This window comes from Ascaphus truei, chromosome 18 (genome assembly GCF_040206685.1).
Source record: "Ascaphus truei isolate aAscTru1 chromosome 18, aAscTru1.hap1, whole genome shotgun sequence".
NCBI classification, from domain to species: domain Eukaryota; kingdom Metazoa; phylum Chordata; class Amphibia; order Anura; family Ascaphidae; genus Ascaphus; species Ascaphus truei.
Window position 1 is genome coordinate 8,894,933 of NC_134500.1, and position 19,062 is coordinate 8,913,994.

At 51.0% G+C, this 19,062-nt stretch overlaps 1 protein-coding gene across 1 annotated transcript in view; it reads left to right on the top strand.

The window, feature by feature from the left end:
* LOC142468808 (uncharacterized) overlaps positions 1-18,438 on the top strand; it is a 38,586-nt gene extending 20,148 nt beyond the window's left edge. The window contains exon 2 of the mRNA XM_075575387.1: positions 12,256-18,438. Coding sequence (XP_075431502.1) covers positions 13,468-16,086 — 2,619 coding nt within the window. The 5' untranslated portion in view covers positions 12,256-13,467 and the 3' untranslated portion in view covers positions 16,087-18,438. The remainder of the gene's footprint in view (positions 1-12,255) is intronic.
* Positions 18,439-19,062: the final 624 nt, after the last annotated feature.

Here is a 19,062-nt window from a genome sequence, read left to right on the forward strand (position 1 = left end):
CGCACACGCTGACCCTACAGAAATAGCAGCCGCTTGGTACAGGTGCCCGAGTCCTCTCCTGTCCGGCCTCCTGTCCGGCCTCCTCTCACTATATACACTACTACTAAAACTCTACCCCCTTTCTGCCAGATTCTGCTTTCCTCACATCCCCAGCCCCCCTTTACCCTCCTTCTCTCCCCCTCTCTTCCTTCCTTCTCTCCCCCTCTCTTCCTCCTCCTCCCCCCTTTCCTTCCTATCCCCCTTTCTTCCTCCTCCCTCTCTCTCCTCCCCCCTTTCCCTCCTATCCCCTCTTTTCTCCTCCCCCCTCTCCCATTCTTCTCTCCCCCCCCTTTCCCTCCTCTCCCCCCTCTCTATTCCTCCCCCCCCTCTCCTCTCCCCCTTCTCTCCCCTCAGGGCCTCATCATGCAAGTTAAGTTCTGCTCTTTGCCCCCTGCGGAGAGCTGGCAGGCTGTGCATGGCTGACAGATGAGCTGCTCCTAGCTGCTCCCATCTCCTGATAGGACCTGGGTGATGGATACTCTGCTGGTGAATATTATGGCTGCAAATTAGCATGTTTATAGAGGTGGATGTGTCTGTTTGCATCCCACCCCCATTATGTGAGGGCAGCACTTCATCTGCAGGGGGGCAGTGGGAGATTTGGGTCATCTGACAAACAGTCTGCTTAATGTCACTGGTTCTCCTGTTATACCCTCAGCACCTCTGCTGGGCGGCCGCCCCACGTCTCCACTACCATTGCATTACAGAAGAGCAGTCTCACGTGTCCCCTGAACCCGCCGAGCTCTCTGATCTGCTGATAACATGTTTATTTGGGGTGAGATAAAGGTTACCCCGGTGTCATCTGTAGAGCATCTTCAAATTATTTTAGTACTTCCACCCATACCCCTTTCAGTGCACTGTATAGTGATGCCGAGTATGTTCATACACTGCCGGTATGTTTATCTTTAGTACCATCTGTATTGGCGCACAGCACTGCACAGAAGGTGACACAGTGATACTCTGTGTAATTATACATCGCGGTCTTTTCTGACTTTGCGAGTGTTTCTGATGTGACAAAGATCTGAAGGACAAAGATCTGAAGGACAAAGATCTGTTTTTAACCATTTAATGCCCCCGGATCCTGTTCCCAGGAGCCATTAAGTGAGGGGGGTCTCGGAGCTCCGGACTGCGGATAATGGTGAGCCCCAGAAGCAGTGGGCGTCTCATCCAGGACACGTCCCCCTCTCTCCCTGCCCTGAGCCACGCCTGTAAGCCACGGGCTCAGAAAGACAGTACCATGAACGTGAGGGTCCCACAGCTGCCCCCTCCACACAGCTCTCTCTGCCATCATACGGCCCCCCAACATTCACACACAGCTCTCTGCCATCATACAGCCCCCCAACATTCACACACAGCTCTCTGCCATCATACGGCCCCCCAACATTCACACAGCTCTCTCTGCCATCATATGGACCCCCAACATTCACACACAGCTCTCTGCCACCATACAGCCCCCCAACATTCACACACAGCTCTCTGCCATCATACGGCCCCCCAACATTCACACACAGCTCTCTGCCATCATACGGCCCCCCAACATTCACACACAGCTCTCTGCCATTATACAGCCCCCCAACATTCACACACCTCTCTGCTATCATACGGCCCCCCAACATTCACACACAGCTCTCTCTGCCATCATACGGCCCCCCAACATTCACACACAGCTCTCTGCCATCATACGGCCCCCCAACATTCACACAGCCCTCTCTGCCATCATACGGCCCCCCAACATTCACACACAGCTCTCTCTGCCATCATACAGCCCCCCAACATTCACACACAGCTCTCCCTGCCATCATACAGCCCCCCAACATTCACACCTCTCTCTGCTATCATACACCCCCCAACATTCACACACAGCTCTCTCTGCAATCATACAGCCCCCCAACATTCACACACAACTCTCTGCCATCATACGGCCCCCCAACATTCACACGCAGCTCTCTCTGCCATCATACGGCCCCCCAACATTCACACACAACTCTCTGCCATCATACAGCCCCCCAACATTCACACACAACTCTCTGCCATCATACAGCCCCCCAACATTCACACAGCCCTCTCTGCCATCATACGGCCCCCCAACATTCACACACAGCTCTCTCTGCAATCATACAGCCCCCCAACATTCACACGCAGCTCTCTCTGCCATCATACGGCCCCCCAACATTCACACACAACTCTCTGCCATCATACAGCCCCCCAACATTCACACACAACTCTCTGCCATCATACAGCCCCCCAACATTCACACAGCCCTCTCTGCCATCATACGGCCCCCCAACATTCACACACAGCTCTCTGCCATCATACGGCCCCCCAACATTCACACAGAGCTCTCTCTGCAATCATACAGCCCCCCAACATTCACAAACAGCTCTCTGCCATCATACGGCCCCCCAACATTCACACACAGCTCTCTGCCATCATACGGCCCCCCAACATTCACACACAGCTCTCTCTGCCATCATACGGCCCCCCAACATTCACACACAGCTCTCTGCCATCATACGGCCCCCCAACATTCACACACAGCTCTCTCTGCAATCATACGGCCCCCCAACATTCACACACAGCTCTCTCTGCCATCATATAGCCCCCCAACATTCACACACAACTCTCTCTGCCATCATACGGCCCCCCAACATTCACACACAGCTCTCTCTGCCATCATACAGCCCCCCAACATTCACACACAGCTCTCTCTGCCATCATACGGCCCCCCAACATTCACACACAGCTCTCTCTGCCATCATACGGCCCCCCAACATTCACACACAGCTCTCTGCCATCATACGGCCCCCCAACATTCACACAGAGCTCTCTCTGCCATCATACGGCCCCCCAACATTCACACACAGCCCTCTCTGCCATCATATGGCCCCCAACATTCACACACAGCTCTCTCTGCCACCATACGGCCCCCCAACATTCACACACAGCTCTCTGCCATCATACGGCCCCCCAACATTCACACACAGCTCTCTCTGTCATCATACAGCCCCCCAACATTCACACACAGCTCTCTCTGCCACCATACGGCCCCCCAACATTCACACACAGCTCTCTCTGCCACCATACGGCCCCCCAACATTCACACAGCCCTCTCTGCCATCATACGGCCCCCCAACATTCACACACAGCTCTCTCTGCCATCATACAGCCCCCCAACATTCACACACAGCTCTCCCTGCCATCATACAGCCCCCCAACATTCACACCTCTCTCTGCTATCATACACCCCCCAACATTCACACACAGCTCTCTCTGCAATCATACAGCCCCCCAACATTCACACGCAGCTCTCTCTGCCATCATACGGCCCCCCAACATTCACACACAGCTCTCTGCCATCATACGGCCCCCCAACATTCACACACAGCTCTCTGCCATCATACAGCCCCCCAACATTCACACACAGCTCTCTCTCCCATCATACGGCCCCCCAACATTCACACACAGCTCTCTGCCATCATACAGCCCCCCAACATTCACACACAGCTCTCTGCCATCATACAGCCCCCCAACATTCACACACAGCTCTCTCTCCCATCATACGGCCCCCCAACATTCACACACAGCTCTCTGCCATCATACAGCCCCCCAACATTCACACACAGCTCTCTCTGCAATCATACGGCCCCCCAACATTCACACACAGCTCTCTCTGCCATCATACGGCCCCCCAACATTCACACACAGCTCTCTGCCATCATACAGCCCCCCAACATTCACACACATCTGAGCGTCCTCCTGCAGTCATTGCCATCCCCTGACTAGAAAGCCACTCACTGTATAACAGGGAGACAATTACTGATGGTAACTCAACTCCTGAGTGCCTGAGGCCTTGTAACAACATAGTAACCTTCTGCTGCGTCTGCAGTGATGTTCTGTCCCAGGGGTGCTGCGGGAATAACGGGAGGGATACAGAGGGACTGGGGAGAGAGGGGGGGAGAAAGAGGAGAGCTGGGAGATAGGAAGGGAATGAGTAAAGGGGGAGAGTGAGGAGAGGGGAGGATATAGGGAGGGAAGGAGAGAAGGGGGTGAGAGAGAAGAGAGGGGGAGGGATTGAAAGAGATAGGGAGTGAAGGAGAGACGGTGGGGAGACAACACATTTATCTGGCTAATAGAGCCAAACTGTGCGCCCCTGTATGTGTGACATCTGGACCTGCCCCCCCCCCCCCCCCCTGGACTCCTGTTGCACTGATAGAGAGTATCGTACAGGCTCACTATCTGCAAAGGAATCAGGGTCCCCCAGTTGCGCTGTCCGGGGTTGGGGGGGGGGGCTCTCTGTAGGTGTGTGTCTTGGGGTCTGCAGTCATACTCAGCAACGCTTTACACTGCAGCATGGCCATTTAACAGGTTTTACACCCACGCCCGCCTTGCACCCAGCTCAGTGCCGGAAGTACCTGACACCGCGCTGAGCTGCGTATCACTGGGCCTACGCAATGCGCGGCATGGACGGGGTGAAACCGGGACTCCAGGGCAACAAGAAGAGTGCGGGATCAGTGCAGGGGAGGGGCAAATCCAGGCCACCAACAGGTCAGGTTTTCAGGATATCCCTGCTTCAGCACAGATGGCTGTCAGTCGCAGCTTCAGCACAGGTGGCTCAATCAGTGGCTCAGTCTTCGACTGAGCCACTGATTGCGCCACCTGTGCTGAAGCAGGGATATTCTGAAAACCTGACCTGTTGGTGTACCTTGAGGCCTGGAGTTGCCACAGACACCACACACACACACACACACACACACACACACACACACACACACACACACACACACACACACACACACACACACACACACACACACACACACACACACACACACACACACACACACACACACCACCCCCCCCCCCCCCCCCCCCCCCACAACACACACACACACACAGCAGACATGTGGAGTGAAATTATCCCATCATAGCACTTTCTAATAAATGCCTTGGGGCTCAAACATTTAATAAAAAATAAAAAAATAAAAATAAACCCACAGAGGGGGGGGTGAGGGGGGGGGTTCCTGTGGCAGCTTGTTTTAGGGCCCGCAATATGGTAATTTGAAGCGTCTTTGCTGTTTTATGCAGAGCATTAGCCGAAGCAATTTCATGCATATGGATATAATGCATTAGGTAGAGTCATTTAAATATAGTGAAACTAATTTTATCATGATTAGTTGTAGGATACGCCGCCATCAGCTCATCCATAGAGCAACCAATTTGCATGAAAATGCCCGCGGTTGCCGTGGTAACGGCCAAGGCGCTGCCAGTCGGGGTCTTCACCAAGAGGGGAGTTTGTATTAAAAATCGGTCTCTGATGTCCCCCCGCCTTTTAATTCATTACCGGGCCGCGGCGAATCTGCGGCCGGCGAGTAAAACAAATGAATAGCTAAAAACACTCGTTAGCGTGACGCGGTCCCCCTCCTCCTGCAGCAGGAAGGGAGAGGAAGAGGGGAGAGATGGAGGAGGAAGAGAGAGAGGGGGGGGGGGGGAGGTGAAGGAGGAAGAGAGAGAGGGGGGGGGGAGGTGAAGGAGGAAGAGAGAGAGGGGGGGGGGAGGTGAAGGAGGAAGAGAGAGAGGGGGGGGGAGAGAGAGAACAGGAGGATGAGAGAGTGTGAAGGAGGAAGAGAGAGAGATGGGTGGAGAGGTGAAGGAGGAAGAGAGGGGGGAAGGAGAGGTGAAGGAGGAAGAGAGGGGGGGTGAAGGAGGAAGAGAGAGTGGGGGAGGAGAGGTGAAGGAGGAAGAGAGGGTGGATAGGTGAAGGAGGAATAGAGAGAGAGGGGGGAGGAAGAGAGAGAGAGGGGGGAGAAAGTGTGAAGGAGGAAGAGAGAGAGGAAGAGTGACTGAGTGATGGAGGATGAGAGAGAAAGTGAAGGAGAAAGAGAGGGAGAGAGAGAGGTAGGAGGAAGGGAGACTAAGTAATGGAGGAAGAGAGAGAAAGTGAGAGATGAAGGGAGAGAGAGAAAGAGAGACTGAGTGATGGAGGAGAGAGAGTGTGAAGGAGGAAGAGAGAGGAAGAGTGACTGAGTGATGGAGGAAGAGAGAGAGGAGGAAGAGAGAGAGAAGGAGGAAGAGAGAGAAGGAGGAAGAGAGAGAGAGAGGAGGAAGAGAGAGAGAGAGAGAGAGAGAGAAAGTGAAGGAGGATGAGAGAGAAGGAGGATGAGAGAGAGAGAGAGAAAGTGAAGGAGGAAGGGAGAGAGAGGAGGAGGGACTGAGTGGTGGAGGATGAGAGAGAAAGTGAAGGAGAGAGAAAGGAAGAGAGAGAGAGGTAGGAGGAAGGGAGACTAAGTAATGGAGGAAGAGAGAGAAAGTGAGAGATGGAGGATGAGAGAGAAAGGGAAGGAAGAAGAGAGAGAGGAGCAAAGAGAGAGAGGGTGATGGAGGAAGGGAGAGCGAAAGTGATGCAGGTAGAGAGAGTGATGAAAGTGAAGTTGGAAGATAGTGAGAGAGGAACAGAGCGAGAGACAGTAAGATGGGGGGAGATGGGGAGGGTTGGGGGGGAGATGGGGAGGGTTGGGGGGAGATGGGGAGGGATGGGGGGAGATGAGGAGGGATGGGGGGAGATGAGGAGGGATGGGGGGAGATGGGGAGGGTTGGGGGAGATGGGGAGGGTTGGGGGGAGATGGGGAGGGTTGGGGGGAGATGGGGGGAGATGGGGAAAGTTGGGGGGGAGATGGGGAGGGTTGGGGGGGGGATGGGGAGGGTTGGGGGGGATGGGGAGGGATGGGGGGAGATGGGGAGGGTTGTGGAGGGATGGGGAGGGATGGGGGGAGATGGTGAGGGGTGAGAGGTCTGCTCACAGCTCTGTGTATCATGTCAAATCAAAGTTTGTTTTTACATCTGCTGCATTAACTCTCTGAATCCCACAGATCTGTTTCTAGGAGTTAGATTAGGTCCTGGAGTAAAGTAGCTATACTGCAGGTTGTGATACCTTTCAGCGGAGAAAAATGACGCTTCTTCACAGATGAAATCATAAAGTGCGGAGATTTCCGAGCCTCACAGGTCTCTTCTTCACACGTGTCATTCCATCTATGAAGAACTCTAATGTTTATCCGCTAAAAGCTACCAGGACCTGCATCGTATTTGCTACAATAACAAAGAAAAGCGGACGCGCAGAATTTGATATGTCCCATTTATACTATTAACCCCTTCCTACCCTGCCTGGTGACACATCCCAAACTGAGACTCGTGGGAGTAACATTGCTGCTAAGCATCACAGTGGGATCGAGCGCTCACCATTCCTCGCCGCTCCTCCTGTTCCCTGCGTGTTATTCTCGCTTTTGCCGATTTTTAACCTCTCTGCTGCCAGTTGGTTATTTAATATAATTTTTTTTAATCTCTAGTACAGCACTGACAGTTTACACAGCGCTGTACATAGAATTTTTACAGAAGCCGTCCCTGCCCCGCGGAGCTTACAATCTATGATTTTGGTGCCTGAGGCACAGGGAGATAAAGTGACTTGCCCAAGGTCACAAGGAGCCGACACCGGGAATTGAACCAGGTTCCCCTGCTTCAACATCAGTGTCATTGTTTTTCAGAGTCAGCCCTGGTTATATTGAAGAGGCCTAATGTGGGTTACTGTGTTTGATTATTTCGTTTCCCGATAACACCCTCTTCAATTATACAATTGTATAGCAAGCTGCAGAGATAAGAAGGGGAGCGTTGCTAGTGCTGCTGGGGTTGTTTCTCTCCAGCATGGAAAGGGTTACATTCATCCATCGTTTGGTGGGGTTCTTTGCCAGATAAAAGGGGGCACCCCCGCCCCCTTCTCTGGCAGGAAGAACAGCAGCTCCCTCTATCCACTCTGTATCTGCTCTAATTAAAACTATTTCCCATTCAAACTCACTCACCATCTGCTGCCTTTTAAAGAGTCTTCATGTGAGGAGGAAGCTTGCAAGTCCCAGAAACTCACACACAGCAAACTATGTGCCCCAAAAATCATACACCCCCCAAAAATCATACACCCCCCCCCAAAAATATGCATTCATTAACCTCTCCATATAACTCCTCCTATTACCCCATATAACCGCTCCCTATATCTCCTATTACCCCATATAACACCTACTATAACTCCATATAACCTCTATAACTCTTCCTATTACCCCATATAACCGCTCCCTATAGCTCCTTCTATTACACCATATACCCCTCCATATAACTCCTCCTATTACCGCATATAACGCCTATTACCCCATGTAACTCCTCCTATTACCCCATATAAACCCTTCATATAAATCCTCCTATTAGGCCACACATCTGCTCCTATTACACCATATACCCCTCCATATAACTCCTCCTATTGCCCCATATAACCGCTCCCTATACCCCCAGGCATCCGTGGCAGTGAAAGGGTGAAGCAGGAGATATAGGATTAAGGACGCCCCTGCTTATCCCAATACCCCAAGTCTCTCTCCCTTTCCCTCTGTTTTAGCGGTTTGATGTAAAGCTGCCGATTAATTGCTTTGTAAATGAACGCCGCCGTGAATTGATTGAGCTAAATGAATCCGCGTGTGGGGGCAGAGCCCTGCGCTGTTTGCGCGTCGTCTTATGAGGGATTGTAATTACAAGCGGCAGTAACCAAGTCTTTCTTCATGGATACAAAGTGTCACTTTAACTGCGTGTTATTACACAGCTCGGAGGGCTGGTCCCTCTGGCAGTGACGGGGTTACATTAGCTTGCATTTGTTCAATGGATTTCTGATATGTCGAGGTGAACGATGCATGTGGGCTATATACTGACCTCTGAAGTGGGATAACCCAGTACCAGACCCTCTAGCAGCCAAGGGGATTTTCTTTCATATATATATATATATACTCATTCTCTCTCTCTCTTTTATATATATATATATATATATATATATATATATATATATATATATATATATATATATACTCATTCTCTCTCTCTCTCTCTCTCTCTCTCTCTCTCTCTCTCTCTCTCTCTCTCTCTCTCTCTCTCATTATTATTATTATTATTATTATTATTTAGGCCTGAACATGTAACTGTGAACACTGTAAATACCAGAGCTTCTCAGCACAAAGGGATTTGCCGGACATCACTGTCACACTTGGATCACACATAAGTTACTTCTATCTCTTTTGACAGTGTTGCCCAGGACTGTCTGAGCCTGTCCCTGATACTCTGTAGTCAGGAGGTCACCCTTGCAGAGAGAGCCTGTGTTTGGTTGATCTCCACGTGGCCTCAGACCCCGGAGTGCCTGGTGGTGCTGGTGGACCAGGGGAATCTGGGAGATCCCGTGGCCTGGATGTTACTGACACTGAGGATCTTATGCAAACGGAAAGAGATTTGAGGAGAATTCAGAGAGAAAAGACCAGAGAGAAAGAGATTGATGAGGAGGAAGGCATGGAGGAAGAGACACAAGGAACAGGGGAGGTGCTGGTTCTGTCCGGGGAAAGTAACATACAAACCCAGAGCAGTAAATCCCAGCAGCAAAGTAATGTTATAACAGAGAGCAAGAAGAAAAGAGGCTGGAAAAGAGTGGCAGTTTTTTTGAAGCCACAGCCATTTCTAAACCTGAGCTGTGATGGCGGATCTTATCTTTGATCATGAATCTCTCTCAGTGGCTGATGCGCCCGTGTGACACACTCAAAGCAGCAAGGAAACGCTACAATGGTGAATGGAGGATATCAGTTTGCGGTGAAACTGGCGTGTGCAGACAACACTGTGACACACTTACCAAACTTCCTATACATTGGAAATGAAAGAGGAAGGTGTTTCTACCGTGGGTAGCCCAAATGCTGCTTTAAGTGCGGATCAAGGTCACACCTCATCGGGATGTAACAAGGTCAGATGCAAAGATTTGGGGCACCAGCGAAATGAATGCAAGAACAACATTTTGTGTAACTTGTGGGCCAACAAAAAGTGGGCATTCATACAATATCTGCCCTCATGTCCAACTTATTCAAGCGTGTGTCCTGCAGAATTGTGCCACAAAAGGTGGATAGAGACCTGCACTCCGAGGCACAGAGATCAGCTGCAGAGAGGAGGGACTCCATGGGCTTGCGCCCGATTGAGGAGGTTTTAAAGGAAATTCGCAGTCCAATCACAGTAGAAAGAGAGGACACCAGAAGTAATCCCCTCTCTTCTCTGACCGCACAGAACAAAGACTCCCAAGAGGGGCCAGTGCACCAGGAGAGGCGTGAGATGGAACTGCCTCTTGAAAGAGCAATAGAACAAAGCTAGAAGGCACTCCCTGCTCCAAAACATCTAGAAGCAGCGGCTGATGGTGAGGAAGCAGGAGGATCCACATGGGAAGTTCAGAAGTCCCGGAAGAAAACTCCCATAGCTGCAAAGTCAGCAAATAAGGACAACCCTCATGCAGTTGAGCTTGTCCAAGATTTAAAAAAAAGTTACATTACTGCAGTGACTGACCGCCTAAGGATACGGAGCATGTTTCAGCCACTACCAAAGTCCTGGGCTGATAGGGTGGAAGATCAATAAGAAGAGGAAGCGGAACAACAGGAAACAGAGCAGCCGAGTACCCACGAAGCCCCAGATACAGAAGCAACAAGGTATGCCCAGGAGGCACCATCTCCTCAAAACATCAGCAGGAGGGAGGTGGAACAGCGCTCGGAACCCAATGTTATAAATATGGTCGCCACACCGAAGGTGGATAACAAAAGCAAAAACAAACTATAGATACGCAGGACGTGGAGATGACACCGTCTCCAAACAAAAGACTGTCATCGCCTGGCACAGGGAGAAGGACTAAGGAGAAAAAGAAGCACAAATAGGAGGACATGAGGAGGTCAACAGCAACTCAGGAATGACACATCCCTCCTTGACCCTTCTAAGAGTGGGGTCTTTAAATGTCAACTCAATATAAACCAGGAAAAGGTGACCGCTGGCACATAGCACTTTTAAGGACCCTCACTTTGACATTTGATTCCTTCAGGATTTATTAAGAAAACCTCAGATCTAACAAACACAGCGAGATATACGGCTACGGCTCTAGTCCTCCCGGCTGCATGCGCGCCTGGCGGCATGGCGGCGCGTGCAGCGACCACAGCCGCGATCGGCGGTCTGTATGAGAGCTCTAGTGTAGCGCAGGGGGGTGGGGCCATGACGGGGGGCGCGGCCATGATGGAGCATAACTACCCTGCCATTTACTGTGCGCCAACACGTGACCGACAACATTCTTGTCTTCCCTGACAGCATACGCGTCACAGCGCTTTGCGCGCCCACACACACAGCCACTGGGGCCTCCCCCATAGAGGACTGTGCTGTGGTGTGGGGCGCACAAGCCACCGTGACCACCGGGGACTCAGCCTAAGTTATTGCAACTATATACAGAATAACATCGCTGAGAAGGTGATAGCGGGTCCCCATTCCTGTGCCATTAAGGGAAGGAACGTCGCTAATCATTTCAATCACATTAGGGAGATGCTTGAGATGCACAGGAGTGGAGGTCTATCAGGGTACCTGTCATGGAACAAGAACCACATCTCTGTTTCACACCCCCCCCCCCCCTTTCCTTTGCAGCTTCTGCTTGTCACGTTCTCATTCCAGCTGCATGTATTTCGCTCTGTACACACACACAGTGCCTGTGTGTTAGACACAGTGTTGCAATCCCTGTCTCTGCATTATGCCAGTGAGTTGCTACAGCAACCTCAGACTTTCTATCAGAATGGGCTAGTCGGCCTTCTCCCCCTCTGCCTTGCCTACAGATGGTCTGTCCCCAGGCTATCTTGTTACCCAGAATACACTGGTACTTCCTTTTCACATTCAACACTGGCTGAGTGAGTACCTTCTGTAATTGCTCTACTGGCAGGGCCTCATCCTTTTCACCTGCCCTTACTACAAATCACCCACAGAGAGACATTATTCCAACACAAACATCTCATCCACAAGTGCCTGTCTTTATTGCTGCTTTCCCTAAATAAAGTGAAGAAAATATACAGGACTTGTTGTGTTTTGGAAAGAGGGCTGAGTTGAAGCTAGCTGGGTTCATTCATACCTCCAGACATGACCCTGGATCCAGAATAGTGAAAAGGAAGACCGTGTGTCTTGGAGATATACATACAGAAGCTGCTACTCTAGACTTTATGCTATCACAGAGCAGTCTCTGGACACAGCCTGCAGCACCCTTACAAACAGCAAGCAGCTTACACTGCACGCAGCCTGCAGCTCACACAAAGGCAGCAGCACTGCAGTCAAACTACAACACACACAGAACTTTGATTGCTCTTTTCTGTCTTTCAGCCCACTCTCTGCACAGCTCCATAGTGAAGAGCTACCATCTGACCTACCCCTGCGCACGTCCTCACGGCTAGCGCCACCAAGGGCCACGCCACCGGACACCCGCCAGGACACGGGTCAGAGCCACCGGACACCTGTGAGTACAGCTACCCCTACTCTGAACGCTACAGGACACCGCTCGGCATCATCTGAGACAGTCGCCCATCGCTGACACAGATAACAGATCGCACGCCACACGCACTGGCAAAAGACCTACACACACCTACAGCATGGCAGAACTCAGAGCCTCACCAGACATCACGCAGGAAAGCGATCACTCAGACACAGAGACCGCCACGCAACTGCAACAGGCACAGGCAGACGCAAGGCCTAAACGGACAGTCACACTGACACAAAAGGCCCGCGAAAAATATGAGACTGACATTGAAGTTCACCGTGCTAAATTAGAGTTGGCCTGGGAAACAACCACACTGGGAATACGCAATGTTACTAGCGTTGGCAAGTATGCGCAACAGCTTGAGCAGGCAATAACGCAATTAAGGACTGATCACTCGCGTTATCAAGAGCTGTCAGAAGCATACATTACTTACCTGACCAGGGCCAACACCAGCGAAAGCCTACAAGAAAGAGACTTACAGAGTAACATTGACCTAACGCGTGACAGCCGCATGCGATCCACTATCACGGAGGCCGAGAGTAGGAGAAAAGACCTTTTGCTGGAAACAGCATCACAACGTTCCAGCGCATCCAGGCACTCATCAAGGTCAGCGCAATCTCACGTGTCTAGCGCAAGCGCAAACGCCACCAACACCAAGGCGCGAGCCACCGCAGAGGCCACACGTGCCAGGGCCGCATACGCTCAGAAAGAGGCAGCCATGAAACTAGAAAGGGCCCGCTTAGAAGAGGAGGAGCAGACAGCCACTGCCACCGCTGCACGGAAAGACAGAGGTGGACGTTAGCCTAGAGGCCCTAAATCAAGAGAAGGAATCCGCTGCCGCCATAGCCCAAGCTGAAGTCCTAGAAGCAGCCGCGAGACAGGACGGAGGGGAGCAACCGTACAGACGGATAGCCTCAGAGAATCCAGCCCAACGCACTGAAGACTACGTAAGGAGCCTCTTCATTGTAAACACCAGTGCACCATCTCAACACGGAGGGAGTGACTCTATAGACACCGAAGACTTGCTAGCTCCACGAGGAGAAGACGCTGTTCCTTCAATGGTACATGCTGCCTGGGATAGCCACAGCCGCAACAGTGATCCACACGCCAGCGCACACATGGATGCACCACAACAGGCTCGCAATCCAAGTACACCCACACGTGAGAACACAGCCCCTCACACTGACCAGCAGTCATCACGCGTCCACGCCAAGGAAGAGGCGACCGCACGGACCCTTCCAGCAACTACCTCAGAACGTGACCAACACGCCGATGCCTCAGGCCTGACAGACATGGCCAAGTACATGATCCGGCGTGACCTGGTGCAAACAGGACTCACCAACTTTGACGACCGTCCTGAGAACTACCGGACGTGGAAGTTCACGTTCAAGGACGCAATCAACAGCCTGGGCTTCTCAGCAAGGGAAGAGCTGAACCTGCTATCCAAATGGCTGGGAAACGAATCCAGGGAGCACGCAAAGAGACTTCGGATGGCAAACGCAAACCACCCCCAAGTAGGTCTTGACCTAGTGTGGGAAAGGCTAGAAGAGTGCTACAGTAACCCCGAAGCAGTCGAGGATTCGCTCTTCAAAAGAGTCGACAGCTTTCCCAAGATCACAGCTAAAGACTACTCGAAGTTACGAGAGCTCGGAGACCTGCTGCAAGAGCTGGAGTTTGCAAGGAAAGACCATTCCTTAACAGGTCTCAACGTCTTGGACTCAGCTCGTGGAGTGAGACCCATCTTGGAGAAGCTACCCTACAACCTCCAAGAAAGATGGATTTCGCAAGGCTCCAAATACAAAAGGGAGAAGCAAGTCGCCTTCCCCCCATTCTCATTCTTCTTGAGCTTCATCCGCGAAGAGGCAAGGACAAGGAACGATCCCAGTTTCATCTTGGGTGAACAAACCATACACAGTGCAAGCAGCCTGAGGAATGAGAGACCAGTGGCGAGATACAGTAACACTCAAACACCCATCTCGGTCCACTGGATGGACGTGCCTCCCACGGCCCAAACTACTCCCGATCAGTCGGTCACCGGAGACGAGGAACCAAGGGACCCAAACAGGGAATGTCCCATACACAAGAAGCCACACCCACTTAACAAGTGCTTTGGGTTCAGGATGAAGTCCCTAGAGGAACGCAAGAGGTTACTCGGAGAATTCAGAGTTTGTTTCAGGTGCTGCGGTTCCACGACTCACCTAGCCAGAGACTGTAAAGAAGAGATCAAATGTGCAGTGTGGAAAAGTGACAAGCACGTGACAGCGTTACACCCAGAGGCGCTGACACTCCACCAACTCAACAACCCATCCTCCGTAGCGGAGCATGGCGGGGAGGAAGGAGAAGGAGAGCCAACATCTGTCACGTCTCAGCGCACAGAGGTTTGTGGAAAAGGAAGTGACAAAATGTCCTGTACTAAAATATGCCTTGTCGCAGTGCACCCCCAGGGACAACCTGAGAAGGCTAGTCGGATGTATGCAATCCTCGACGATCAAAGCAACAGATCCTTGGCGAACACGGAGTTCTTCCACTTATTCAACTCACAAGACAATGCCTCACCCTACACCCTCAGAACCTGTGCAGGGTCAACTGAGACAACAGGGATAAGAGCAAGCGGCTACGTCATATGTTCAGTGGATAACAGAGTGAAGATTGCTCTCCCCACACTCATCGAGTGCAACCACATGGCCACAAACAGGGATGAGATTCCCACACCAGACGTGGCACGCCATCACCCGCACCTCAGAGGAATAGCCAACTACATCCCGCCGGTAGAACAAGGCGCCAAGATCTTGCTGCTGCTCGGTAGGGACATCTTGAGGGTACATAAAGTCCGTAAACAGCGTAACGGACCCCATAACGCGCCATACACCCAAAGACTTGACCTAGGATGGGTGATAGTGGGCAACGCGTGCACTGACAAAGAGCACGGACAAGACTATGTTGACGCCCGCAGAATGGTGATAACAGAATGTGGACACACATCCCTCTCTGAACCAGGTCTTGGCCATCTCCAAGCGACAGGAGGGCCAAGTGAAGAGAAGAGACAAGGTCATACACCTGAGATCGACAAGAACATCCTCACATCAGGGGGATGTGACAATGGCCTAGGATGCTTAGTGGTTAAGACAACCAAGGATAACGAGTCGACTCCACCGAAGGAAGAAAGTATCCTCCCGAAGGTGACCGACAAAATGATCTCCCAAAAGGAAAGAAACAATCAGATAGTCCTCCTGAGAGCAATGACACAGCTGAGACGTACAGCCATCCCTCTCCACAGAATGTCAAGCGACAAAGCAGCCAGCTGCCACGGCTGGAATAGCCGCAAAGGATTGTACCCTGCAGGTGAAACCACGGGGATAAAAAGACTGTTCTTTCACACACGTAAGAGGAGACAGTTGCAGAGACATTTCCCAAAAGGATGTACAAGGACAAAAGAGACTGTTTTTTGTCATGTCCAGGGAGAGAACAACCTCCTGAGGGCAGTCAACAAAGAGACACAAAGGCGTATCGCCAAAATACGTGGAGACGTTCTCTTGCAAGAGGAATGCACCAATGACTTAGGGTGCACAGCGTTCCAGACCACAAGGGACGATGACAAGCAAACACCATCGATGGGAGATAGAGGATTCCTGATGTTAACGGTCAAGGAGCTCGTCAAAGATGGACTGGGCAGTTAGGTGAACCCGCTACCATTCCGTTCACCAAGAAGGCACCTCCCAAACAATGGAGAACATGCCATCTCTAGGTTCACTTCGCACCTCTGCGACCTCCAAAGGAACCGGAGACCAAAAACAACTTTGTGGCCTTCATCCAGAAGATATTCCTTACCGGCCACGCAAAACCAGCACCTCTAATAAAGAAAGGTGAAGAATGCTGGTACCTCCAATCATCTGGGGTCTACCACCCTCAGGAACCCGATCAAATCCGTGTATTGTTCAGCCCCAGTGCTCAGCTCCAGGGAGTCTCCCCAAACGACGCCCTATTTACTGGACTAGATTCGACAACTAGTCTTCCAGGAGTGTCGATCCGCTTCCGCAAGGAGCCAAAAGCCATCTCCTTCTGCCAAACACCAGGTGTCAGAGTGACAGGCTGTCACAACTGGCATACCTACAAGGGGATGCACTCTGTAGGTAAAACCACAGAGACAAAAGGACTGTTCTTCCATAAGTTCAAAAGGAAACAGTGCCAGAGACTTTCACCAAGAGAGAACCTGTGGTGTGCCCAGCTAACCTGGAGCAGTGCATCCACTTTGCATCTTTTGCCCAAGAACCTTGGCCAAGGGTCTTTGAAGCCAGTGATGCCAGCCGGTATCACATCGCTATGTGAACATTGCATTGTTATATTATGTTTGCATTGCACATATGTTCCACATACTTCATTATAGTGGTATCTCCAGATACCAGACGGGGAGTGTCATGGAACAAGAACCACATCTCTGTTTCACCCCCCCCCCTTTCCTTTGCAGCTTCTGCTTGTCACGTTCTCATTCCAGCTGCATGTATTTCGCTCTGTACACACACAGTGCCTGTGTGTTAGACACAGTGTTGCGATCCCTGTCTCTGCATTATGCCAGTGAGTTGCTACAGCAACCTCAGCCTTTCTATCAGAATGGGCTAGTCTGCCTTCTCCCCCTCTGCCTTGCCTACAGATGGTCTGTCCCCAGGCTATCTTGTTACCCAGAATACACTCACACTTCCTTTTCCACCTTCAACACTGGCTGAGTGAGTACGTTCTGTAATTGCTCTACTGGCAGGGCCTCATCCTTTTCACCTGCCCTTACTACAAATCAACCACAGAGAGACATTATTCCAACACAAACATCTCCTCCACAAGTGCCTGTCTTTATTGCCGCTTTCCCTAAATAAAGTGAAGAAAATATACAGGACTTGTTGTGTTTTGGAAAGAGGGCTGGGTTCATTCATACCTCCAGACATGACCCTGGATCCAGAATAGTACCCGTTGAATATTGACCAGGTCAAAGCCTTCGATAGGGTGGATCATGTATGTCTATCTTTTTAAAACTCTGGAAAGACATGCTTTCCCAGGAACCTTTATGAAGAAACTAGCTTTACTGTAATGAGGAGCTTACGGAAGACCGGTCCTTCATGGCTGGGATGGGGAATCTTTTCCCATAAGATCAGGCGTTAGACAGGGCCGACCCGCTGAGCCCTTTATACGTCTTCTCCATAGACCCCTTTTTAAGACACCTGGAGCAGAATAGTCGCATTCAAACCATACCCCGCATGAAGGGCATGTTAAGTGTCAAGTTTATGCAGCCGACATTTGAATATATGTTGCCTCAAAAGGGTATAAGCCAAGAAATACACAAGTAAATGTTTCTAACTACCTGGTTTATCAGGATAAATCTGCCATGGGGTTACGCAAAATTTCTGAGCTGCACCCCCCTGCCCGGCAGCCCAAGTGATCGCGCCCCCTCTGTCCTAGGACCCGGCGTCAAATGACGCCGGGGGGTCATGTGACATCACGTGACACGGCAGCGTTATTTGACGTGCACGTCATTTGACGCGGCGTTGTCATGGCGACGCGTCGCCGGAGAGCAGGTTAAGAGAAGTTACAGAGGCCTCCCCCGGCATTTAATTTAAATGCCTTGGGGAAGATGGCGGGGCCTTTGTAACCGCCGCGCCCCCTCTAGAACATCTTGCGTCCCCCTCCCCCCCCAGTTTGCACACCCTTGTCCATGAGTCCCTCTTGGGATTCAGGATACCGCCTGGGTGACTTTCCATGAGCGTCTATATATATATATATAAAAGCAAATGTAAAGTATAATTACATAGCGGATAGGAACTGCCCCCGAGGTTCCTGTGCTGGGATCTTGGAGACGATGGAGCCCCTCCTCCTAGAGTGCCCCTGCGCAGTGGAGATGTGGGAAGGCGTGGCCGCCTCATCTCTCCGCAGAAAGGGTTCTCGTGCCTGTTACCTGTGCGGTTGAACAGGTTATAGAGCGTGTAAAACAAATAAGACGGAGGGCGAGAAAGAGGTGGGGTATAAGGTCCTGGGAGAGAAGGTGTGCTGGGGTTCTGATATCAGTATGTCATTGAATTCTTTACATTGTGTAAATAAGATGTCATTGTATATTTTAATTGATTACATTTGCTGCTTTTGTATTGATATGTTTGTAAGTCTTTTTTTCCCTAAATACCCCAACATTAGATATAATCCCAGGACTGTGTGAGCCTGTCCCTGATGATGGAGTCACTGTACATTACAGGTGTCCTTGTCCCTCCCCCCACGCCACTCCCCTCTCTCTCCTCTTTGTCTCTCGCAGGGGGTGACACACACACACACACACACACACACCACGATGAACACAACGCCTGCTTTTCATAACGTCAAAACCCATTCACCTCATTTACTGTTAATGTTAAAATAAACATGAAGCAATTTAGAGCTAGTGTTCCAATTTCACGGAAACTTTGATGTTTTTTCTTCTCCAGTCACATAATTAAAGGAAAAAACTGCTAATGATATTAACTTTGTGCTGTGCTAATGACAGGCACAAGCGGCGCCAGAAATTGCTGCCATTAATAAGAAAAATAAAATATTTAAAAGGGAAGATCCATGGGCATCGTTTTAATAAAACCAAAATGAGGAAAATGAATTTCAGGGCGTCCGCGCCGACTTAACTCACCGCT